Genomic DNA, 24,743 nt, shown 5'->3' with positions numbered 1-24,743 from the left:
CCGCCGCCGATGCCCTCGAGCTTCGCCCGACGGTGGCGAAGCGAGGGAGGGGGTGGGGATGGGTCTGGAGGCGCGGATTTAGGGTTTCGCCCTGGGCGTCGCGGGAGCCCAGGGACGAAACGTTTTCCGATTCGAAGCTCAATTTTAAGGTTACCACTTAGTAATTGATAAAATCTGAGCACACTCATCAGGTTAATTATTTTGCTACCAGATTATAACCTAGTAACAGCGAAATTTTCACTTAGCCATTACCAGGTTAATTATAACTACTACCAGATTATCACTTACTCTATTAACGAGTAGCAATTGTCAGACACGGACTCGAGTCCACTCGTCCAGGGAAACGAGTATTCTCCTAAGCTCACAGAGACCTCGACGGCGGAGTCCTGGCGGAGCCCTCCGTGGGTCGCACCATGCTCGTCGGCGCGGCGGCCTCCTTGCAGCGTGGTCGTCGTTGGAGACCTCCTCCGCTCGTTGACGGCGGCGTGCTGAGCCCTCTGTGCGCCGTGCCGCGCTCGCCGGTGGAGCCTGACGGATGCATCCATGTGTCTCGTCGCGGGGTCGTGAGCTCCTAGCCTAGGTGTCCTGTGGTGTTCTGACTTGTGAGGAGTGGATAAGGAGGAGCGGGCGCACCACCAGCGATGCTTTTCACGAATCATAATGCACCGCCGCACGAGTCGTTAGCTTTTTCCAACAAAAAAACACACGTGGAAGGACCCAAGTACTACCTCAGTTCAGTGGCCAACGCGTAATTTCTCTACCTTAGCCCGCTCGACGCTCGTGTTCCTCTGTTCGTCAGGAGAGGCAGAGGAGCGGCGACTCAAGCCGACCACGGCCACTCCGGCGACTCCGACCTCCAGGTAACCCACTCCTCTCCCTGCCTGTCCTCTTTCCCATCTCTGAAATCGCAATTAGTACCATAGCAGCTCGTCAGTTCTTCAGTGCCCTCAGCGGAACCTACAGCGGATGAAAAAGGGAAAAGATACGATTGGGGTGCATGTGAGCTAAAATCGAGAGCGAAATCGTGAGGGAAATGAAAAGTGGGTCGCCGGAGACGCCGCGCCGGCGCCTCCCGCGTGTCTGGCGGGCAGAGGAGCCCTGGATTCAACGCGTCCATGGAGTATTCGGATCTCAGAGTGTGATCACGCGGCGGAGGGCAAAGGAGCTCGGGGAGACAGAGCGCGGCGTCGGGGCGGCGGCTCTGATCGAAGCCGCATCCCGTACAGAATTGTGTTGTCCGCCTGGAGGTCCGGATTTGGGATGGGAGGCCCCTGATTTTTTTTTGCAAAAGTACTTGCCAAAGAGGATCACGACTCGGAGACTCGATCAGGACAAGTGACGGACAAGGACGCATGCAACGCAACTCTAGCCGACTCGAGCACAATTTTGGCGGGCTTCACACAATCCGGCAGCCGGCAGGGATACAAATCCTTCCATCTCCCATTGTTTCTGCTCTTAAATTTAGAACCAAAATTCCGCCGCATAATCTCCAACGACTCTGGATCCACGGTTTCCTGGCGATATCTCTGCAACAGAGAGCGTGATTTCCATCCCTGATTTGCTCGCGTCGGAGGGAGTTCATCGACAGGTCCACCACCGTGTTCAGGTCAGTTCCTCTTCCTAGACAATCACCTCTCACCGTCCTGGCTGAAACCACCGCGTCCAGGCCCACTTCCTCGTCGTAGACAAATCCTCTCGACCTCCCCGTTGAAACTCTTCCATCAATTGGACGGACCTCCCGATAACCAAAACGCCGATAGCATATTCCTCTACCTTATGGTTCATTGATCAAAACGAATTGCCTGTGGTTGTCTGTCACCCTGAGTTCTGACCATCGTGATCCGTTTGGTAATACTACCAAAATAACAAACTCTACCTTGTTAATTTCAGGTTCGCAATGATCAACCATACAGTATGCAAAAGAACATCCTCAAACCATGTCAGTGGGAAACCGGTCTATAAGAAGAAAGCAAGGCCAAAAGCTAAACTGGAAGACCTTCCACAGGTATGCCAAACTTTCTTTTCGGTGTTATAATGTATATGCTAGTATAGATGGGATTTCTAATCTTGAGGGATACTGACGCAGGATGTGCTGTGCACCATTGTCTCAAAGTTGCCTGCTAAAGAGATTTCAAGAGCTAGTGTTTTATCAAGCAATTGGAGATATATCAGCGGTATTTGCTTCTACAAATTATGTTTCACTGGTGCTGCTGGGTGTTCCCGTGACAGTTTTGAAAGAGATCAGTACTGCCAGTACATGCAGAAATTCATCAATTATGTTAATGTGGCCGTACAAAATTGCCATGCCAAGTTGGTTGAAGAATTCTATGTCAAATTCGAGTTTGACACAATGCTGCTTGATCATCTAAATAATTGGGTTAATTTTGCGGTATCATCACGTGCAAAAAGCATAGCTATTTATCTATGTCCTATTATCAAGAGACGTACGGATGTTGATCGCTACGTGTTCCCATTTCACCTTTTGAATAGTGAAAGCAACATGTCTCATCTACAGTGTATGCAGCTTAGCTTTGTATCTTTCAGACCACCATCTGAATTCAGAGGTTTCCCAAGCCTGAGAAAGCTTGATTTGGAGTTTGTGGATATCACTATAAAGGATCTTGATGTTGTATTGTCCAATTGCGGTAATCTCAAATGGCTGAGTTTGGTCAGATGCTTCCTGAATTGCGAGCTAAAGTTAGATCATCTGTTTTCCAGCCTACTACACCTAACAGTTGTCCGCTGTAGGACAACCAGGGTAGAACTCCGTGTTATGAAGCTTGTTACCTTTGAATACGATGGAGATTTGGTTCCTATTGTTCTAAGGCAAGATTCAAAGTTGGATAATGCACATATAAAGTTCGACAAGGCAAATTTTCAAGATGCTACCACTGCACTTCTCAATGGCATTCCGAGCATGCAAAATCTCACTTTACATATTACTTGGCAGCGACTAGAGGTTTGTTCCTGGAAACAATTCAATTTAGCTAACATCATCTATCCAATGACTTTTGTCATTTTTTAGATCTACAATGACCGTTGTTCTTTTGTCTTGCAGACGCAATTTCCGTTGAATAACACAGGCAAGTTTTCCCATCTTAGGGTCTTACAATTGTTAATGGGTGTAAGCCTTGAAGACATCAACAAGTTTCCCTTTTCCATTCTGAGGACAGCTCCGTTTATTGAGAAATTAGAGATCCATGTAAGTAGTCTTCTTGATTCTTATTTGCCAATAGATATATTAATTTTTGGGTACCACGTTCTATTTGCTTGTAGCAGTTCACTTCTACCTTGTTTCCTTTTGTGGTAGGCTATGTTACACTTCTTATTCCTGGGATGAATACAGAATTTCTGTGTCACAGGCAATTGAGTCACTGAAATTCAAATAATGAGCTGTCCATGCACGTTTAATGGACGGATCTTTACATATACACATCGTGTGTTAATCATACATACCCTTTTTTGATCTTGCAGTTTGTAGGCGGTGATAATAGTTGGTTTGTGAAGAAGGGTTCAGGCAGGAAGCACCTTGAGCAGTGTGAATATAATTATCTGAAGAGTCTGTATATGACAGGATATAAAGGGGCAATAGGTCAACTTGAATTTCTTCTGCATATTGTGGAAAATGCCCCTGCCCTGGAGGTATTAACTGTGGACATGTCTCAACGGCTTTATGGACATCCCTTGTATAAGAAGATGAATTTAGCAGAGCAACAGCATGCATTGAGAGCGGTGCTCTGCAAAAGCATGCTTTCGTCGAAAGTGAAGCTTTATGTTCTGTAGTTAGGTGTTAGGACTGCTTTAGACGAAGCAGTTGTGTATTGGAAGGTTCCTATTTTGCATGTTCTTTTGAGTAACTAAAGGTTACAGGACGCACATGTATTTGATGCTGTCATAAGTATTTATGAACAATTGCTTGGCTCCATAAAAGAAAAGCTAGTATATTTTTTCTGAGCAGAAGAAGGTTTTCATTGAACTCGTCAACATGTTTCAAACCAGACTAACTATTTCGAAAGTTAAATTTCTGTAAAATTATTGTTCAAAATCCAACTTTCGAAACAACCTTGTCATTTTATTGAACTCGACAGCCTGTTTCAAGCTGTACCGGTGAACCAGCTGTCATTTCTTTGCTTCATCCCTAAATCTAAACATCAAAAGATGAAGCAAAGAAATGACAAGGGATGGGCAGTTCAGTACCAATTTTATCAAAGATGAATACAGAGGAGATGTATGGATAAACTACTACAGTCTGTCAATTTCATTTTCTGCACATTGGCACTACTTCAAGAGGAACTACACCATGTCCCAATCTGAAGGATCGTCAAGCCCGTTGAAGACTTTCTGCATCAAAACCGTTGACTTCTCCACCAGTTCTAGTGCTCCTGCAGACTTGAATAGGTTCAGTATCTTCTGAGCTACGTCAGCGTCCATGGCAGCTGGTACATCTACAAGAAGTGGCTCCTTTGAATCAATCCAGTATGTCAGCACATTCTGCGCTTCTTCAATGGATTCAACTGTGATCACTCCATTGATTAGCCCACCAGTCTGAGCTTCAGGATGCATCCTCTGGAGAAAGAATCCCACCGAACTGAAAGCTGACCCTCCATACGACAAGGCTGAGCCAGCACCCCCTAAGAACTTACTGTTTTGGAGATTTTCGCAGATTTGTTAGCCATCCGTGCTACACAACCTTTCCCATTGGACCTAAACTCGCTCATGTGTCTAAAATATAACTTGGCGACATCAACTTCTTCCTTGAGATATACTAGGTTAGATCCTAGGTGCGAAGAAGTGAGACCAAGCTGAGATGCCAAAATTTGTCCAATAGTTATCCCTCTACGACACATCCTGGTCAAAGATCTTGAACGTCTAACATCGGATGCTGCTGAAAAAACATATTAAGCATATTTTTTTTGTTAACTTCATCATATAATCAGGGCGGAAGGCAGGTAATGAATTGTAGCAGACAGTATCCACAATTAACTTACCAACAGGAGTTGGCAAACAGGTAAGGAGCTCATCCTCATCATCTCCACTTTCAGCAAATAATGCTCTGGCTTCATCTGAAAGAACAAAGCCATATTTTCAGTGAGATTCGGAAATAACACGGCAACATTCATCAGCTAATTCGACTTACGCAACAACAAAGCAGCAAAACTTAACCAGTTTTGTACAATAGTGCTTAGCTAATCATGTGCATTGACTATGAACAGTATTCGCAGAAAGTTGCATGCCCTGACTTGGAACTATGCTAGTACTCTGCTCAGGAATCGTTCAAGAAAAAGAGCCCACTCTACAACACCAGCACTAACTCACCCTGCTCTGCTTCATCGTCTTCCTGAATACCACCGTCCTGCAGCTCTTCAATTAGAAAGGGTATCTGGCTCTCCCACCATTCTGACGGCGTCACCGAAGGGCCACAAGCTGCTAATGGACACACATTAGCATATTTTGGCATACAAGTAAAAATTGGATTGGATCATAAAGTTCTACCGAATGAAAGAGTAATTTCACCAAGTAAAATTTCCAAGGTTTAACCGCTACAGACTTCTGGCATCCAGCTAATTACAGCTAAATGAACAAAACAACCTTAATTTTGACTAACAGAGTTTATTGTACTCAGAAAACCGAAGCACAAGAAGAATCTGCAAGATGGGATATAAGACAGGCAGTTCAATATGCAAGTGCTAAAACAGGCGGTTCAATTAGAAAGGGTCAATTAGGCGGTTCAATTAGACAGGCGGTTCAATATGCAAGTGCTAAAACAGGCGGTTCAATTAGGCGGTTCAATACCCTTTCTACAACGCCATCACTAACTCACCCTGCTCTGCTGCATCGTCTTCCTGAATACCACTGTCCTGCAGCTCTTCAATTAGAAAGGGTATCTGGCTCTCCCACCATTCTGACGGCGTCACCGAAGGGCCAGAAGCTGGTAATGGATGCACATTAGCATATTTTGGCATACAAGTAAAAATTGGATTGGATCATAAAGTTCTACCGAATGAAAGAGTAATTTCACCAAGTAAAATTTCCAAGGTTTAACCGTTACAGACTTCTGGCATCCAGCTAATTACAGCTAAATGAACAAAGCAACCTTAATTTTGACTAACAGAGTTTATTGTACTCAGAAAACCGAAGCACAAGAAGGATCTGCAAGATGGGATATAAGACAGGCAGTTCAATATGCAAGTGCTAAAACAGGCGGTTCAATGTGCAAGTGCTAAAACAATGATTGGTGGGGATAAATCCTTAGAAATGTCTATTCCCCTGCCTTTGACTGCATAGCTATTCATAATTTAAAAAATTAACATTGCTAACGACGAGGGAGATCTCATTTGCATCAACTCTTTAATTTAGCAATACTTCACACGCCCAAGAAGAACAATTAATGGCATTTTCGTGTAACGAACTAGTGATCAGGTTACTGTTATCACCAATTAGTTGCCACTTGCCACTATTTGAGCAAACAACAAATCACTGCATCTGAAGGGTCCAAAAAATTACTACGACCCAGATCAACCTACTCCAGGAGTAATTCAGGAGTAATTCAGGGTCCAAGAAATTACTACGACCCAGATCAACCTACTCCAGGAGTAATTCAGGAGTAATTCAGGGTCCAAGAAATTACTACGACCCAGATCAACCTACTCCGAGCTAGTGATCAGGAGTAATTCAGAATTCGGGTTAATTAGTTGCTGCATTATAACCCATCGACCAACAAAGCTACCCATGTTTCCAAGAAAGCAAGAAGAGAATGCACAATTGGCAAAAATTGGGAGCAAGATTGGAAGAAGTAGGCATACATGAAGACGGCCTTGCTTGGTCGGTGGCGGAAGCATTGGTCTGCGCCTGCAAAGAGGAGGAGGAGGAGGTGGGCGCCATCAAGGACGCAACGGAAGTGGCAGACAGGGGGGCGAAGATCTCCCTCGAGGCCGCCTCGCAGTCGCCGGTGGTGAAGGTCGACGAGGAAAGCGTGGCCCAAGTCCCCGCCGAGGACACGGTGGCGGTGAAGAGGGGGGCCTTCGAGGAAGGCGCGTACGAGCCCAACTCCTCAAGCGCGGCGGGCGAGGAGCAGCTGAGGGCAGGTGAGGCTGTCGTCGGAGCCGCCGTCGAAGACGAGGAAGACGACCCGTTAAGCACGGCGGTCGAGGAGCAGGTGAGGTCGAGGAGCAGGTCTGGGGGCCGCGGTGAAGTCCGGCGAGTAGTAGGGGAGGCTGGCCCTCGGGTGGTAGCGAGGACCTAGGCCCCGACCACGTCCCCGAGGACGTGGAGGCCGAGTGTACATGGCCAACGGGGGCGCGGGTGCAGGCTCCCAGCCGCCACCCACCAAGTCGGCCTGCACCGGCGGTGAGGAGGAGGAACTAGGTTCCGAGGAGGAGGATGAGCTTGGGCTGGACGACGAGGAGGCCATGGCGGTGCGCCGGAGAGGAGGAAGCGAAGCGGAGGAGGTCGGCGAGGACTCGAGTTCTAGAAGGAGAAAACCCGTTGAGGGCTCGTTTGGTTAGTACAATCCCGGCGGGTTCCCGGCCTTTTCCCGGGGAGATTTTTCCCCTAGTCCGGAGGTCGGGAATAGAATCCCGAAGTTTTGCTCCTGTTTCAGTCTATTCCCGGCCGGGAATATTCCAACAGCCAAACGAGCCCTGAGGCCTTGTTCTACAGGCCGGTATTGCCCAATAATTCTCACGCGCGGCCGTTACGGTGCCCGGCCCATATCCCGACGGTGTGGTAACTTGAGATTCGCGGCGACAAAAAAATAACCCTTTTGTTGAAAGATGGTACGAAACGACCAAATTATTTCATCATTCACCAAATTATTTCATCATTCTAACCTTTTCGCGACACAAAAATGATCCATTTGTTGAAAGATTGTAGGAAACGACACTCCCGTCAAACTATTTCATCATTCTAATCCTTTTGTGTGGCGCTTGCGCGAACGGCACCACATCTGCCTATGTGGCGCCCGTGAGAGGGCCGTCACACATCATGTCCTCGAGCCTGTGCCAGCCGACGTGGCAGTAATGTGTGGCGCCGCTCCCAAGGGCATCACAAAATGTGTAGCGCCGCTCCCATAAGCGTCACACATCACCTGAGCCGCCCCAGCCCGACCCCCTCCTTGGCTGGCTAGTTGTTCTTCTTTTCTTCTCTGTGGCTTGGCCGGCGGTTCCTCTCTACCCCACCCAAATCCCTACCGAAATCCTTTGTATTTTTTCAGATCTGTTCGTGCATTTCGTTAGTAACACATCCCTTGAGGTATTCTCCTCCGGCACCTTTCTTTTCATCTCATTCAATAATTTCATAGATTTTGTTAGATTTGGACATGATCCCTAGATGTGAAATTCTAGATGTTGTTGTTTATTTTTCATGGATTTGGAATTGGTTTAGACATGGAACCCTAGATATTAAACCCTAAATGTGATGGCTTATTTTTTCAACCATTTTTTTCATGTATGTGTGATGTATTATGTATGATGTCTTATATGTATGGTGATAGAAATGCCTAATATTTGCTTACAAATGCATCCTATTATCTTAGAAGTGCCTTATATGTGCTTGGGAATGCCTCATATTTCATACGAAAACCAGAATATGTATGGTGATAGTATGGTATTACTTATTCTGTGTGACATAGATATGCCAAATAAGCATGCTGAATAAGGCAACCAGATTATCTGGCAAGGATACGAGGCCCACAAGCCGAAGCTTTGAAGGCCCAGAAGCCCAAGGAATCTCGGATAAGGAATATAGAGTTGTATTAGAAATCATGTAACAATACGGGAAAGGCCTGATAAACCTTCCCGCAGTTTGTAACTTATACGGCACGTAATCCATCGGCTCTGCTTCCTATATAAAGAAGAGCCAGGAGAAGAGAAAAGGATCGATTCATTGTCAACAAAACCACTGTAATTTTAGGCGAAACACCTATGTTGGCTGAAACCTTCGAGATCTACTTGCCCTCTATTTCTTACGAAACCCAAGTCTACAATCTGTAGGCATTGACAAGTTGATACCTTCTCAATTGGCGTCGTGGTAGGGATTGGAGGTCACAAGGTCGTGATTTCGATGACATCGTCAACATCATCATCTACTGCAAGCAACGCAATGGACGGAGGTAAACGAGTCCAACCTGATCTCGCTGATTTTGTTCCTCACCCTCCCGCCCGTTTGCATGCATATGCTCATCTAGAGGAGTCGACGGAGATGACGTTCGGGAGCTTCCGCTTCCTCGTCGGGAAAGAAGGATCGCATCGTCTTGCGGCACCGATTTTTTCGGGACCGTCAGGGGTCAATTCCGATTTCTCGGGATCATCAGCATCATCCATCGAGTCAGGCGACGAGGAAGTTTCGCCGCCACGCTTCACCAAGCCCGCCAACGACGGGGCACTCACCGATCTGTTCGTTAACATGACTTTCGGGTCGTTCACGGATTCCGATCTGGAAAGCGACTCAGAAAGCTTCAACAACAACTTCAACAACCATGGCTTCACCAATTTCGATTTCATTGACACCTCTGCTGATAGTAGGGAGGTCTTCGCCGATCTATACGACGGTGTCACCGACCCTGAGTTTGATGAAAACACAACTGCAATATACCATAAAATCTGCATGATCGGCGGAACAAGTCGACAAGAGGATGAAGTGTATGAGGCTTTCGATGATTTGGGCAATCCTTACATCGATCCCGCAGATCTCACACGTGGAACTGGCAACAAGTACATCGGAACCACGCCGCGAGAAAAAGTGGAGCTGCCACAAGAAGCGTGGGATAGAACTCAGAGAGCCATGGATGGCACAGAGCTGATGACCACTACAGCTACTCCACAGGCATTGCAAGCTTATCAATACAAAATCACTCGTTCTAAACGAAATTTAGAAAGACAGATGACAACACTAGATGAAAGAAGAGCTGCAACAGCTGCGTCAAGTGAACACAGGGCCAATCTGAGTCGACACTCGAGAACTTCGGGAAATAGTCACAGGAACAATCATTCAAGAGTGAGATCTCGATTAGCAAACGTGTCCGAGGCAGATCGGGAGAATTTGATCCAAAATCTCGACATGTCCTTCATGTCAATAGATACAAGAGGGAACATCATCCCGAAAACTCCGGAGGCAGGGTATATGGCGACACAAGCTTTCCTAATGGCATCCAGACCACCCCAAGGAGATCCTAGGGCGTCACTATACTAGATGGAAATGGCAGGAGTCGGTATTATGGGCGCAGCGATAGTGGGAAGAGAAGTTGCACCACAGCCCGAAAGTACTCCACGCAGAAATAGTCCAAGACAAAATAGCCCTCGATCCACTACGGTGGCGGCGCGAGACCCTCCAAGAGATGGTGACACAAGGAACACGGTGACCCAAGCTCGAGTCGACAGAGCACGAGAGGAGAGGAATCGTGAAACTAGAACACGAGAACGTCGGCACTCACCAGAAGTTAGTGATGAAGACTTGTGTGGACTCCCTTACTTTATCCGAAGGGTTCGCAAAACTCGAGTACCCACTAGCTTCAAGTTACCTGATAACTATAAAAAAATCGATGGCTTGCAGGATCCAGAGGATTGGATAGTTGATTATCTAGAGACGGTGAAGCTGATGGGTGGAACCAGGGCAACAACCATGCAGAGTATTCAGGTCCATCTCAGCGGACCCACAAGATCTTGGTTGAAGAAGTTACCGGAAGGATCCATCGACAGCTGGGAAACCTCCGAGGACTTGTTCGTGAGGAATTTCTGTTCCACGTGCAAGAAACATGCGTCAATAGAGCAGTTAAGGACTTGCAAGCAGAAGTCGGATGAATTGATGAGTATGTACATCCAGAGGTGGAGCATCATAAAAAAATTGGTTGAGAACGTGTCCGATGAAAGGGCAATCGACGCGTTTGTTGCAGGAATCCGAAGACGAGATTTAATTGAAGAGTTGGGAAGGTCCAACCCTAGGACGATAGCAGACCTCATGGAAATAGCGAATCGATGGGCTGATGGAGAAGATGTCGTTCACAACAAGCGGCAGAGGTCACACGAAGAAGACCGCAATAGAAATAACAATCAAAATAGGCGACGTTTTCGCCACTTCACAGATTATGACGGTCCCAGCCAAGTAGCGGCTGGCTTCCAAGAAAACAGTGGAGGAAATCATCGCGACGATTACCATAGGAGTAATGATGAGCGCAACAATCATAGAGATGCACCGAGTTCCAGTAGGCAAAAAAATCGGCCAAGGTTTCCAATGCCATACAACGTGTCACCCGAAGATCTGTTGAATGGGTCGTGCCAGATGCACTTCTACCTCGACAATGATGGAAAAATACAGTCGGGTCACCTTCAGACTGCTGAACTTTCCAACTTGCGGCACCTCCGAGCAACAACGACGACTTCATAGATACAACAGGAGCAATGTCGATGATACAGAAGGGCAGACGCTCCAATAGAGCATAGAAGTTGATTTCACGACAGGTGTACATGGCAGAAGAGTCACCTCGACCAACCATTGAGTACCTCAATTGGTCGGGACATCCGATAGGATTCACTCAAGAGGATCATCCACCTCAAGTTATACGACCAGGACAATCAGCTATGATTCTACCAACGGTCATCACGGGATTTGAGGTCTCCCGCATATTCATAGATGGAGGAAGCAGTCTAAATCTGATTTATGCGAATACACTGCGAAAGATGAATATTTCTCTGGCAAACTTAACACCGGCGGACACGCGTTTTCACGGCATTGCACCAGAGAAACCAAATTATCCTTTGGGTAAGATTGCACTAGACGTGCAGTTTGGAACACGAGATTTATGACAGATTTATGGTTGTGCCACATTATACATACTTGCTGTGGAGAATCCCTGGACCCAAGGGCCCAATAACAGTCAAAGGAAGTTTTGCTTTAGCAGATAAATGTGACAAAGATTTCCACAAGTTGTCCAAAACCTTCGGGATGCAGGCTGAGTACGAGGCATCCAAGATCACCACCAACTACGACGTGTTACCTGACGGAGGTAGATCCTTGCAAGAGCAACCTTTCGACACCTTCAAGAACTCTAAGGAAGTGCAGATCCATCCGTCAGATCCAAAAAAAGACGACATCCATCGCGTCCAACTTGGATAGCGCATAGGAAAGCGCGCTCATTGAGATCCTCCGTGAGCGCTGAGAAATCTTTGCATGGTGTCCAGCTGACATGCCAGGAGTACCTAGGGAACTTGCTGAGCACCCTCTCAATCTAGATCCAAGAGCTAGACCAATTCGACAACCTTTGCGGCGATTCTCCGAGCCAAACAACAAAGCCATGCTATCTGAGATCCGTCGACTCAAAGAAGCAGGTTTCATCAAGGAGCTACACACTGAGGCCACGTGGGTCGCTAACCCAGTGCTGGTCCCGAAGAAAAACATTGAAGTCCTTCGCATGTGTGTCGATTTCACGTGTCTCAATAAACATTACCCAAAGGATCACTTTCCCCTCCCGAGGATCGACCAAATAATTGATTCCACGGCAGGTTGCTAACGTCCTTCCTTATGGCATAGTCTTCTGGCATAGTCTGCTTGAAAGAAGAAGATGAAGTCAAAACAGCTTTCATAACCCCTTATGGCATAGTCTTCTGCAGAACAATGCCGTTTGGGTTGAAAAACGCGGGAGCCACGTACCAGAGGATGATGCAGAAGTGCCTCGCCACAAAGATCGAGAAAAATGTCCAAGTATACATCAACGACGTATTCATAACAACAAAGCAAGGATCATCCCTGATCGATGATCTTAAGGAAACCTTCAACAACATCGACAAGTTCCGTCTCAAGTTGAACCTGACAAAGTGTTCCTTTGGTGTTCCTGCGGGAGAGCTCCTCGGATACTTGGTATCAGCCATGGGACTCGAGGCAAATCCAGAGAAAATACAAGCCATCTTGACGATGAGAAAACCAACCAAACTTAAAGAGATACAGCAACTGACTGGACGAGTCGCAACTTTGAGTAGATTCGTCGCAAGATTGGGAGAAAAAGCGTTGCCCTTCTATGCGCTCATCAAGCAAGGAGACAAGTTCGAGTGGAACGAAGAGGCAGACAAGGCTTTTGAGCATCTTAAGTGAACTATTTCGACACCACCAATATTGGTGGCACCCCGAGAAAAAAACCCTCTGTTGTTATACATTGCGGCCACACCTCAAGTGGGCAGCACGGTCCTCGTGGTATAACGAGAGGAAGAAGGAAAAATTCACGGGGTTCAACGGCCAATATATTTCCTCAGTGAATTCTTGTCACCATCCAAGCAGCGTTACCCGCAATATCATAAGTTGGCATACAGAGTCTTCATGTCAGCACAGAAGCTAAGACATTATTTTTCATCGCACCCGATAATAGTGGTCAACGAAGCACCTCTCTCGAATATATTGAACAATCCGGAAGCTACAAGATGTGTCTCCCTTTGGGGAATCGAGCTTTCCCCTCGAGACATCAGATATGAAAAAATAAAGGCAATCAAGTCGCAAATTCTGCCGGACTTTGTTGCAGAATGGATGGAACTCCAAAATACGGGACCCCCAGATTTATCGAGCACTTGGCATATGAACTTTGATGGGTCCAAGAGATTGGAAGGAGCTGGAGCAGGCGTGGTACTTGTTTCACCGCTGATACGCGTACAGCACGCAACCGTTGGGAACCCCAAGAGGAAGGTGTGATGCGTACAGCGGCAAGTTTTCCCTCAGTAAGAAACCAAGGTTTATCGAACCAGTAGGAGCCAAGAAGCACGTTGAAGGTTGATGGCGGCGGAGTGTAGTACGGCGCAACACCAGGGATTCCGGCGCCAACGTGGAACCTGCACAACACAACCAAAGTACTTTGCCCCAACGTGACAGTGAGGTTGTCAATCTCACCGGCTTGCTGTAACAAAGGATTAGATGTATAGTGTGGATGATGATTGTTTGCAGAAAACAGTAGAACAAGTATTGCAGTAGATTGTATTCGATTAAAAGAATGGACCGGGGTCCACAGTTCACTAGAGGCGTCTCTCCCATAAGATAAATAGCATGTTGGGTGAACAAATTACAGTTGGGAAATTGACAAATAAAGAGGGCATGACCATGCACATACATGATATGATGAGTATTGTGAGATTTAATTGGGCATTACGACAAAGTACATAGACCGCTATCCAGCATGCATCTATGCCTAAAAAGTCCACCTTCAGATTATCATCTGAACCCCTTCCAGTATTAAGTTGCAAACAACAGACAATTGCATTAAGTATGGTGCGTAATGTAATCAACAACTACATCCTTAGACATAGCATCGATGTTTTATCCCTAGTGGCAACATCACATCCACAACCTTAGAACTTTCTCACATCGTCCTGCATTTAATGGAGGCATGAACCCACTATCGAGCATAAATACTCCCTCTTGGAGTTAAGAGTAAAAACTTGGCCAAAGCCTCTACTAATAACGGAGAGCATGCAAGATCATAAACAACACATAGGTAATAGATTGATAATCAACATAGCATAGTATTCTCTATCCATCGGATCCCAACAAACACAACATATAGTATTACAGATAGATGATCTTGATCATGTTAGGCAGCTCACAAGATCCGACAATGAAGCACAATTAGGAGAAGACGACCATCTAGCTACTGCTATGGACCCACAGTCCAGGGGTGAACTACTCACTCATCACTCCGGAGGCGACCATGGCGGTGAAGAGTCCTCCGGGAGATGATTCCCCTCTCCGGCAGGGTGCCGGAGGCGATCTCCTGAATCCCCCGAGATGGGATTGGCGGCGGCGGCGTCTCTGGAAGGTTTTCCGTATCGTGGCTCTCGGTACTGGGGGTTTCGCGACGAAGACTTTAAGTAGGCGGAAGGGCGGAGTCGGAGGGCTGACGGGGGCCCCACATGCTAGGGCCGCGCGGCCCCCCCTGGGCCGCGCCGCCCTAGTGTGGTGGCGCCCCATGGCCCCACTTCGTCTTTCCCTCGGACTTCTGGAAGCTTCGTGTGAAAATAGGCCCCTGGGCGTTGATTTCGTCCAATTCCGAGAATATTTCCTTACTAGGATTTCTGAAAACAAAAACAGCAGAAAACAGCAACTGGCTCTTCGGCATCTCGTTAATAGGTTAGTGCCGGAAAATGCATAAATATGACATAAAGTATGCATAAAACATGTAGATATCATCAATAATGTGGCATGGAACATAAGAAATTATCGATACGTCGGAGACGTATCAGCATCCCCAAGCTTAGTTCCTGCTTGTCCCGAGTAGGTAAACGATAACAAAGATAATTTCTGGAGTGACATGCCATCATAACCTTGATCATACTATTGTAAAGCACATGTAATGAATGCAGCGATCCAAGACAATGGTAAATGACATGAGTAAACAAATGAATCATATAGCAAAGACTTTTCATGAATAGTACTTTCAAGACAAGCATCAATAAGTCTTGCATAAGAGTTAACTCATAAAGCAATAATTCAAAGTATAAGTATCGAAGCAACACAAAGGAAGATTAAGTTTCAGCGGTTGCTTTCAACTTGTAACATGTATATCTCATGGATATTGTCAACATAAAGTAATATAACACATGCAATATGCAAGTATGTAGGAATCAATGCACAGTTCACACAAGTGTTTGTTTCTTGAGGTGGAGAGAGATAGGTGAACTGACTCAACATAAAAGTAAAAGAAAGGCCCTTCGCAGAGGGAAGCATTGATTGCTATATTTGTGCTAGAGCTTTGATTTTGAAAACATATAGAGAGCATAAAAGTAAAGTTTTGAGAGGTGTTTGTTGTTGTCAACGAATGGTAGTGGGCACTCTAACCCCCTTGCCAGACAAACCTTCAAAGAGCGGCTCCCATTTTATTTTTATTTTTGTGTGGCACTCCTTACAACCTTTCTTTCACAAACCATGGCTAACCGAATCCTCGGGTGCCTGCCAACAATCTCATACCATGAAGGAGTGCCTTTTTATTTTAGTTTTATTTAGATGACACTCCTCCCCACCTTTGCTTTCTCAAGCCATGGCTAACCGAATCCTTCGGGTGCCGTCCAACAATCACATACCATGGAGGAGTGTCTATTTTTGAATTAATTTGGGACTGGGAATCCCATTGCCAGCTCTTTTTGCAAAATTATTGGATAAGCGGATGAAGCCACTAGTCCATTGGTTAAAGTTTCCCAACAAGAATGAAAGATAAACACCACATACTTCCTCATGAGCTATAAAACATTGACACAAATTAGAGGTAATAAATTTTGAATTGTTTAAAGGTAGCACTCAAGCAATTTACTTTGGAATGGCAGAGAAATACCATGTAGTAGGTAGGTATGGTGGACACAAATGGCATAGTGGTTGGCTCAAGGATTTTGGATGCATGAGAAGTATTCCCTCTCGATACAAGGCTTAGGCTAGCAAGGTTATTTGAAACAAACACAAGTATGAAGCGGTACAGCAAAACTCACATAAAAGACATATTGTAAGCATTATAAGACTCTATACCGTCTTCCTTGTTGTTCGACCCTTACTAGAAATTATCTAGACCTTAGAGAGACCAATTATGCAAACCAAATTTTAGCAAGCTCTATGTATTTCTTCATTAATAGGTGTAAAGTATATGATGCAAGAGCTTAAACATGAGCACAACAATTGCCAAGTATCACATTATTCAAGACATTGTACCAATTACTACATGTAGCATTTCCCGTTTCCAACCATATAACAATTTAACGAAGAAAATTCAACCTTCGCCATGAACATTATGAGTAAAGCCTAAGGACATATTTGTCCATATGCAACAGCGGAGCGTGTCTCTCTCCCACACAATGAATGCTAGGATTCAACTTTATTCAAACAAAACAAAAACAAAAACAAACCGACGCTCCAAGCAAAGTACATAAGATGTGATGGAATAAAAATATAGTTTCACTAGAGGAACCTGATAATGTTGTCGATGAAGAAGGGGATGCCTTGGGCATCCCCAAGTTTAGACGCTTGAGTCTTATTGAAATATGCAGGGGTGAACCACCGGGGCATCCCCAAGCTTAGAGCTTTCACTCTCCTTGATCATATTGTATCATCTCCCTCTCTTGATCCTTGAAAACTTCCTCCACACCAAACTTAAAACAACTCCTTAGAGGGTTAGTGCACAATCAAAATTCACATGTTCAGAGGTGACATAATCATTCTTAACACTTCTGGACATTGTACAAAGCTACTGAAAGTTAATGGAATCGAAAAATCCATCAAGCATAGCAAAACGGGCAATGCGAAATAAAAGGCAGAATCTGTCAAAACAGAACAGTTCGTAAAGATGAATTTCTAAGAGGCACCAGACTTGCTCAAATGAAAATGCTCAAATTGAATGAAAGTTGCGTACATATCTGAGGATCACTCACGTAAATTTGCATAATTTTCTGAGTTACCTACAGAGAATTAGGCCCAGATTCGTGACAGCAAAGAAATCTGTTTCTGCGCAGAAATCTAGTATGAACCTTACTATCAAAGACTTTACTTGGCACAACAATGCAACAAAACTAAGATAAGGAGAGGTTGCTACAGTAGTAACAACTTCCAAGACTCAAATATAAAATAAAGGTGCAGTAGTAAAATCATGGGTTGTCTCCCATAAGCGCTTTTCTTTAACGCCTTTCAGCTAGGCGCAGAAAGTGTGTATCAAGTATTATCAAGAGACGAAGCATCAACATCATAATTTGTTCTAATGATAGAATCAAAAGGTAACTTAATTCTCTTTCTAGGGAAGTGTTCCATACCTTTCTTGAGAGGAAATTGATATTTAATATTACCTTCCTTCATATCAATGATAGCACCAACAGTTCGAAGAAAAGGTCTTCCCAATATAATGGGACAAGATGCATTGCATTCAATATCCAAGACAACAAAATCAACGGGGACAAGGTTATTGTTAACGGTAATGCGAACATTATCAACTCTCCCCAAAGGTTTTTTTGTAGAATTATCAGCAAGATTAACATCCAAATAACAATTTTTCAATGGTGGCAAGTCAAGCATGTTATAGATTTTCTTAGGCATAACGGAAATACTTGCACCAAGATCACATAAAGCATTACAATCAAAATCATTGACCTTCATATTAATGATGGGCTCCCAACCATCCTCTAGCTTCCTAGGAATAGAAGTTTCGCGATTTAATTTCTCTTCTCTAGCTTTTATGAGAGCATTTGTAATATGTTTCGTGAAAGCCAAATTTATAGCACTAGCATTAGGACTCTTAGCAAGTTTTTGTAAGAACTTTATAACTTCAGAGATGTGGCAATCATCAAAATCCAAACAATTATAATCTAAAGCAATGGGATCATTGTCCCCAATGTTGGAAAAAATTTCAGCAGTTTTATCACAGGCAGTTTCAGCAGTTTTAGCAGTTTCAGGCAGTTTTTCACGCTTTGCATTAGAAGTGGAAACATTGCTAACACCAATTATTTTACCATTAATAGTAGGAGGTGCAGCAACATGTGGAGCATTAGCATTACTAGTGGTGGTAATAGTCCAAACTTTAGCTATATTATCTTCTTTAGCATTTTCTTCTTTCTTCCACCTAGCACGCAATTCGGCCATCAATCTTATATTCTCATTAATTCTAACTTGGATGGCATTTGCTGTAGTAACAATTTTATTATTATTATTTTCATTAGGCATAACTTTCGATTTCAAAAGATCAACATCAGCAGCAAGACTATCGACTTTAGAAGCAAGTATATCAATTTTCCCAAGCTTTTCTTCAACAGATTTGTTAAAAGCAGTTTGTGTACTAATAAATTCTTTAAGCATGGCTTAAAGTCCAGGGGGTGTGTTCCTATTATTGTTGTAAGAATTCCCATAAGAATTACCATAGCCATTACCATTATTATAAGGATATGGCCTATAGTTGTTACTAGAATTGTTCCGATAAGCATTGTTGTTGAAATTGTTATTTTTAATGAAGTTCACATCAACATGTTCTTCTTGAGCAACCAATGAAGCTAACAGAACATTATTAGGATCAACATTTTTCCTACCATTCACAAGCATAGACATAATAGCATCAATCTTATCACTCAAGGAGGAGGTTTCTTCGACAGAATTTACCTTCTTACCTTGTGGAGCTCTTTCCGTGTGCCATTCAGAGTAATTAATCATCATGTTATCAAGAAGCTTTGTTGCGTCGCCTAGAGTGATGGACATAAAGGTACCTCTAGCAGCTGAATCCAATAAGTTTCGCGAAGAAAAATTCAGTCCTGCATAAAAGGTTTGGATGATCATCCAAGTAGTCAGTCCATGGGTTGGGTAGTTTTTAACCAAAGATTTCATTCTTTCCCAAGCTTGTGCAACATGCTCATTATACAATTGTTTAAAATTCATTATGCTACTTCTCAAAGATATAATTTTAGCAGGAGGATAATATCTACCAATAAAAGCATCCTTGCACTTAGTCCATGAATCAATACTATTCTTAGGCAGAGATAGCAACCAATCTTTAGCTCTTCCTCTTAATGAGAAAGGAAACAATTTTAATTTTATAATGTCACCATCTACATCTTTATACTTTTGCATTTCACATAGTTCAACAAAATTATTGAGATGGGCAGCAGCATCATCAGAACTAACACCAGAAAATTGCTCTCGCATAACAAGATTCAGTAAAGCAGGTTTAATTTCAAAGAATTCTGCTGTAGTAGCAGGTGGAGCAATAGGTGTGCATAAGAAATCATTATTATTTGTGGTTGTGAAGTCACACAACTTAGTATTTTCAGGAGTACCCATTTTAGCAAGAGTAAATAAAGCAAACTAGATAAATTAAATGCAAGTAACTAATTTTTTTGTGTGTTTTTAATATAGCAAACAAGATAACAAATAAAGTAAAACTAGCAACTAATTTTTTTGTGTTTTGATATAATGCAGCAAACAAAGTACTAAATAAAATAAAGCAAGACAAAAACAAAGTAAAGAGATTGGAGGTGGAGACTCCCCTTGCAGCGTGTCTTGATCTCCCCGGCAACAGCGCCAGAAAACAGTCTTGATACGCGTACAATACGCGACCGTTGGGAACCCCAAGAGGAAGGTGTGATGCGTACAGCGGCAAGTTTTCCCTCAGTAAGAAACCAAGGTTTATCGAACCAGTAGGAGCCAAGAAGCACGTTGAAGGTTGATGGCGGCGGAGTGTAGTGCGGCGCAACACCAGGGATTCCGGCGCCAACGTGGAACCTGCACAACACAACCAAAGTACTTTGCCCCAACGTGACAGTGAGGTTGTCAATCTCACCGGCTTGCTGTAACAAAGGATTAGATGTATAGTGTGGATGATGATTGTTTGCAGAAAACAGTAGAACAAGTATTGCAGTAGATTGTATTCGATTAAAAGAATGGACCGGGGTCCACAGTTCACTAGAGGCATCTCTCCCATAAGATAACTAGCATGTTGGGTGAACAAATTACAGTTGGGCAATTGACAAATAAAGAGGGCATGACCATGCACATACATGATATGATGAGTATTGTGAGATTTAATTGGGCATTACGACAAAGTACATAGACCGCTATCCAGCATGCATCTATGCCTAAAAAGTCCACCTTCAGGTTATCATCCGAACCCCTTCCAGTATTAAGTTGCAAACAACAGACAATTGCATTAAGTATGGTGCGTAATGTAATCAACAACTACATCCTTAGACATAGCATCGATGTTTTATCCCTAGTGGCAACAGCACATCCACAACCTTAGAACTTACTCTCACTGTCCCAGATTTAATGGAGGCATGAACCCACTATCGAGCATAAATACTCCCTCTTGGAGTTAAGAGTAAAAACTTGGCCAGAGCCTCTACTAATAATGGAGAGCATGCAAGATCATAAACAACACATAGGTAACAGATTGATAATCAACATAGCATAGTATTCTCTATCCATCGGATCCCAACAAACACAACATATAGTATTACAGATAGATGATCTTGATCATGTTAGGCAGCTCACAAGATCCGACAATGAAGCACAATTAGGAGAAGACGACCATCTAGCTACTGCTATGGACCCATAGTCCAGGGGTGAACTACTCACTCATCACTCCGGAGGCGACCATGGCGGTGAAGAGTCCTCCGGGAGATGATTCCCCTCTCCGGCAGGGTGCCAGAGGTGATCTCCTGAATCCCCCGAGATGGGATTGGCGGCGGCGGCGTCTCTGGAAGGTTTTCCGTATCGTGGCTCTCGGTACTGGGGGTTTCGCGACGAAGACCTTAAGTAGGCGGAAGGGCGGAGTCGGAGGGCTGACGGGGGCCCCACACGCTAGGGCCGCGCGGCCCCCCCTGGGCCGCGCCGCCCTAGTGTGGCGGCGCCCCGTGGCCCCACTTCGTCTTTCCCTCGGACTTCTGGAAGCTTCGTGTGAAAATAGGCCCCTGGGCGTTGATTTCGTCCAATTCCGAGAATATTTCCTTACTAGGATTTCTGAAACCAAAAACAGCAGAAACAAAGAATCGGCTCTTCGGCATCTCGTTAATAGGTTAGTGCCGGAAAATGCATAAATATGACATAAAGTATGCATAAAACATGTAGATATCATCAATAATGTGGCATGGAACATAAGAAATTATCGATACGTCGGAGACGTATCAACCGCAGGGTGACAAGATGAAGTATATATTGCGGATGACCTTCCCCAACGCATCTAATAATGAGGCAGAATATGAAGCTCTGATTCATGGGATGAAGATGGCAAAAGCGTGCGGCTACTCGCTTAAAAATCTTCGGTGACTCCCAGTTGGTGGCTCAACAGGTGATGAACAAGTGCGATGTAGTCAACGACAGTATGAAAGCATATAAGGAGGCATACAACAAACTCGAGAAAACCTTTGACGGTTGTGAAGTTAATCATGTGAGCATGCTCAACAACGACGAAGCCGATGTTTTGGCAAACCTTGGCTCGGAGTGCCTGCCCATACCACCTGGAGTTTTTGGGAAGAAATCAGTGAAAAGATCAATCATACGTCTCCAACGTATCTATAATTTCTTACGTTCCATGCTAGTTTTATGACAATACTCACATGTTTTATATACACTTTATATTAGTTTTATGCATTTTTTGGTACTAACCTATTAACAAGATGCCGAAGCGCTAGTTCATGTTTTCTGCTGTTTTTGGTTTCAGAAATCCTACAAAGGAAATATTTTCGGAATTGGATGAAACAAAAGCCCACGGCCTTATTTTCCACGGAGGATTCCAGAGCATCGAAGAAGAGTCGGAGGCGGCCAGCAGGGGGGCCACCCCATAGGGCGGCGCGACCCACCCCCTTAGCGCGCCCAGGTGTGGGGAGCCCACCCCTGGCTCCCCCGACGCTGCCTCTTCGCCTATATATTCCTTCGTATCGGAAAACCCTAGTACCGAGAGCCAAAATACGAGAAAAGTTACTGAGACGCCGCCGCCGTCAACCCCATCTCGGGGGGTTCTGAAGATCACCTCTGGCACCCTGCCGGAGAGGGGAATCATCACTGGAGGGCTCTACATCACCATGCCCGCCTCCGGACTGATGCGTGAGTAGTTCATCCTTGGACTATGGGTCCATAGCAGTAGCTAGATGGTTGTCTTCTCCTATTATGCCATCATGTTTAGATCTTGTGAGCTGCCTATCATGATCAAGATCATCTTATTGTAATGCTACATGTTGTGTTTGTTGGGATCCGATGAATATGGAATACTATGTCAAGTTGATTATCGATCTATCATATATGTGTTGTTTATGATCTTGCATGCTCTCCGTTGCTAGTAGAGGCTCTGGCCAAGTTGATACTTGTAACTCCAAGAGGGGGTATTTATGCTCGATAGTGGGTTCATGCCTCCATTGAATCTGGGACAGTGACAGAAAGTTCTAAGGTTATGGATGTGTTGTTGCCACTAGGGATAAAACATCAATGCTTTGTCTAAGGATATTTGTATTGTTTACATTACGCACAGTACTTAATGCAATTGTCTGTTGTTTGCAACTTAATACTGGAAGGGGTGCGGATGCTAACCCGAAGGTGGACTTTTTAGGCATAGATGCATGCTGGATAGCGGTCTATGTTCTTTGTCGGAATGCCCTAAGTAAATCTCATAGTAGTCATCATGATATGTATGTGCATTGTTATGCCCTCTCTATTTTGTCAATTGCCCAACTGTAATTTGTTCACCCAACATGTTATTTATCTTATTGGAGAGACACCACTAGTGAACTGTGGACCCCGGTCCATTCTTTTACATCTGAAATACAACCTACTGCAATTATTGTTCTCTGTTTTTCTTTGCGAGCAAACATCATTCTCCACACCATACGTTTAATCCTTTGTTTTCAGCAAGCCGGTGAGATTGACAACCTCACTGTTAAGTTGGGGCAAAGTAGTTTGATTGTGTTGTGCAGGTTCCACGTTGGCGCCAGAATCCCTGGTGTTGCGCCGCACTACACTCCTTCACCAACAACCTTCACGTGGCCTTCATCTCCTACTGGTTCGATAACCTTGGTTTCTTACTGAGGGAAAACTTGTTGCTGTACGCATCACACCTTCCTCTTGGGGTTCCCAACGGACGTGTACTTCACGCTTCATCAAGCACTTTTTCTGGCGCCGTTGCCGGGGAGATCAAGACACGCTGCAAGGGGAGTCTCTCACACCCAATCTCTTTACTTTGTTCATTGTCTTGCTTTATTTTATTTTCTGTCTTGTTTACTTTCTTTATATCAAAAACACAAAAAATAGTTACTTGCATTTACTTTATCGGTTTACCATTGTTTATTTCACCATGCTTCTCCCTAAGTTCACTTTGAAAGATATATCGGTAGGGAGTGGGTCTATCATTGGAAGAGATAATATAGAAGAATTTTTTAATCATGTTAGTAAGGTTGAAGATTTGAAGACAGATCCTTGGTAGAACTTGCTCCTAATTATGAAATTGCTACTGCCTCTTTAGTGCACATGTTGGAAGCTAGATTTGTCAATCTTAATCCTATAATGCAACATATGTTCCTTACACTCCGTGATAGGAAAGAAGGAGAGAAGAAAGATTTTGTTTTAGAAACCCTTCTTAAAGAATTTGGTGATGTAGCTAGGGAAGCTAGAAAAGTTTTTATTCAACATAAGATGCTTGGATTTTATATCAATGTTGCAAATACCCTGGAAATGATGGAAAAAGATAGGCTAAAGTACACTAGTGAAGCCAATTGTGAGGGGGAGTCTAAAGTACCAATACCTTATAAGCTCATAGGAATGCATGAGGCACTAGAAAAGAATTTTGATTGGATTGTTCCTGAAAATTTATTTGAGGAGGATAGTAAGCCTAAAAGTAATAAAAGAGGATCCTCTGAAACTTACATAGATAAGATACAATGCATCATTGAGAAAACTCCCAACTCTGATGTTGATGCTTCTTCTCTTGATGTCACTTGATTTACACTTTTTGCGCCTAGCTGAAAGGCGTTAAAGAAAAGCGCTTATGGGAGACAACCCATTGTTTTATTTCTGCAATTTTTGTTTTATATTTGAGTCAAGGTGCTTGTTACTACTGTAGCAACCTCTCCTTATCTTTATTTTATTGCATTGTAGTGCCAAGTAAAGTCTTTGATAGAGAGTTGATACTAGATTTGGATTTCTGCGCAGAAACATATTTTTAGCTGTCACGAATTTGAGCTGTTCTCTCTGTAGGAAAATCGTAAAATCTTGAAAAAAAATTCGTGAGTAATCCTCAGATATGTACGCAACTTTCATTAAATTTGAGTTTTTTCATC

At 44.1% G+C, this 24,743-nt stretch overlaps 2 protein-coding genes across 3 annotated transcripts; one reads left to right on the top strand and one right to left on the bottom strand.

The window, feature by feature from the left end:
• Positions 1 to 697: 697 nt before the first annotated feature.
• LOC127305931 (F-box/FBD/LRR-repeat protein At1g13570) lies at positions 698 to 3,963 on the top strand. The gene is made up of 5 exons (XM_051336528.1): positions 698 to 860; positions 1,891 to 2,005; positions 2,087 to 2,959; positions 3,059 to 3,202; positions 3,475 to 3,963. The coding sequence occupies exons 2-5, from the start codon at positions 1,898 to 1,900 to the stop codon at positions 3,781 to 3,783; spliced, it is 1,434 nt and encodes a 477-aa protein (XP_051192488.1). The 5' UTR covers positions 698 to 860; positions 1,891 to 1,897; the 3' UTR covers positions 3,784 to 3,963.
• An 88-nt stretch (positions 3,964 to 4,051) lies between these two features.
• LOC127305940 (uncharacterized) lies at positions 4,052 to 7,447 on the bottom strand. 2 transcript variants are annotated; one of them, XM_051336539.2, is made up of 5 exons: positions 6,804 to 7,447; positions 5,822 to 5,929; positions 5,317 to 5,424; positions 4,989 to 5,063; positions 4,052 to 4,885 (listed from the first exon to the last, which is right to left on the bottom strand). In XM_051336539.2, exons 1-5 carry the CDS (start codon positions 6,880 to 6,882, stop codon positions 4,632 to 4,634), a joined length of 624 nt encoding a protein of 207 aa, XP_051192499.1. In that variant the 5' UTR covers positions 6,883 to 7,447; the 3' UTR covers positions 4,052 to 4,631. The 2 variants fall into 2 exon arrangements, with proteins under 2 accessions (XP_051192499.1, XP_051192506.1); XM_051336546.2 differs by having other exon boundaries at positions 4,052 to 4,882.
• Between the last annotated feature and the right edge of the window lie 17,296 nt (positions 7,448 to 24,743).

The sequence above is a fragment of the Lolium perenne genome, chromosome 1 (genome assembly GCF_019359855.2).
Source record: "Lolium perenne isolate Kyuss_39 chromosome 1, Kyuss_2.0, whole genome shotgun sequence".
Lineage (NCBI taxonomy): Eukaryota > Viridiplantae > Streptophyta > Magnoliopsida > Poales > Poaceae > Lolium > Lolium perenne.
The sequence above is the reverse complement of the archived record's forward strand: the minus strand, read 5'-3'. Positions and strand labels throughout refer to the sequence as shown.

Bases quoted from the DNA above. Each gene is read 5' to 3' on its own strand.
- LOC127305931 (XM_051336528.1), top strand. From the start codon at position 1,898: ATGATCAACCATACAGTATGCAAAAGAACATCCTCAAACCATGTCAGT. The intron at 2,006-2,086 runs GTATGCCAAACT...ATACTGACGCAG, and splicing joins AACTGGAAGACCTTCCACAG to GATGTGCTGTGCACCATTGT. The intron at 2,960-3,058 runs GTTTGTTCCTGG...TTTGTCTTGCAG, and splicing joins TTACTTGGCAGCGACTAGAG to ACGCAATTTCCGTTGAATAA.
- LOC127305940 (XM_051336539.2), bottom strand. From the start codon at position 6,882: ATGGCGCCCACCTCCTCCTCCTCCTCTTTGCAGGCGCAGACCAATGCT. The intron at 5,425-5,821 runs GTGAGTTAGTGA...GTCCATTAGCAG, and splicing joins AGACGATGCAGCAGAGCAGG to CTTGTGGCCCTTCGGTGACG. The intron at 5,064-5,316 runs GTGAGTTAGTGC...TTGTTCTTTCAG, and splicing joins AGACGATGAAGCAGAGCAGG to ATGAAGCCAGAGCATTATTT.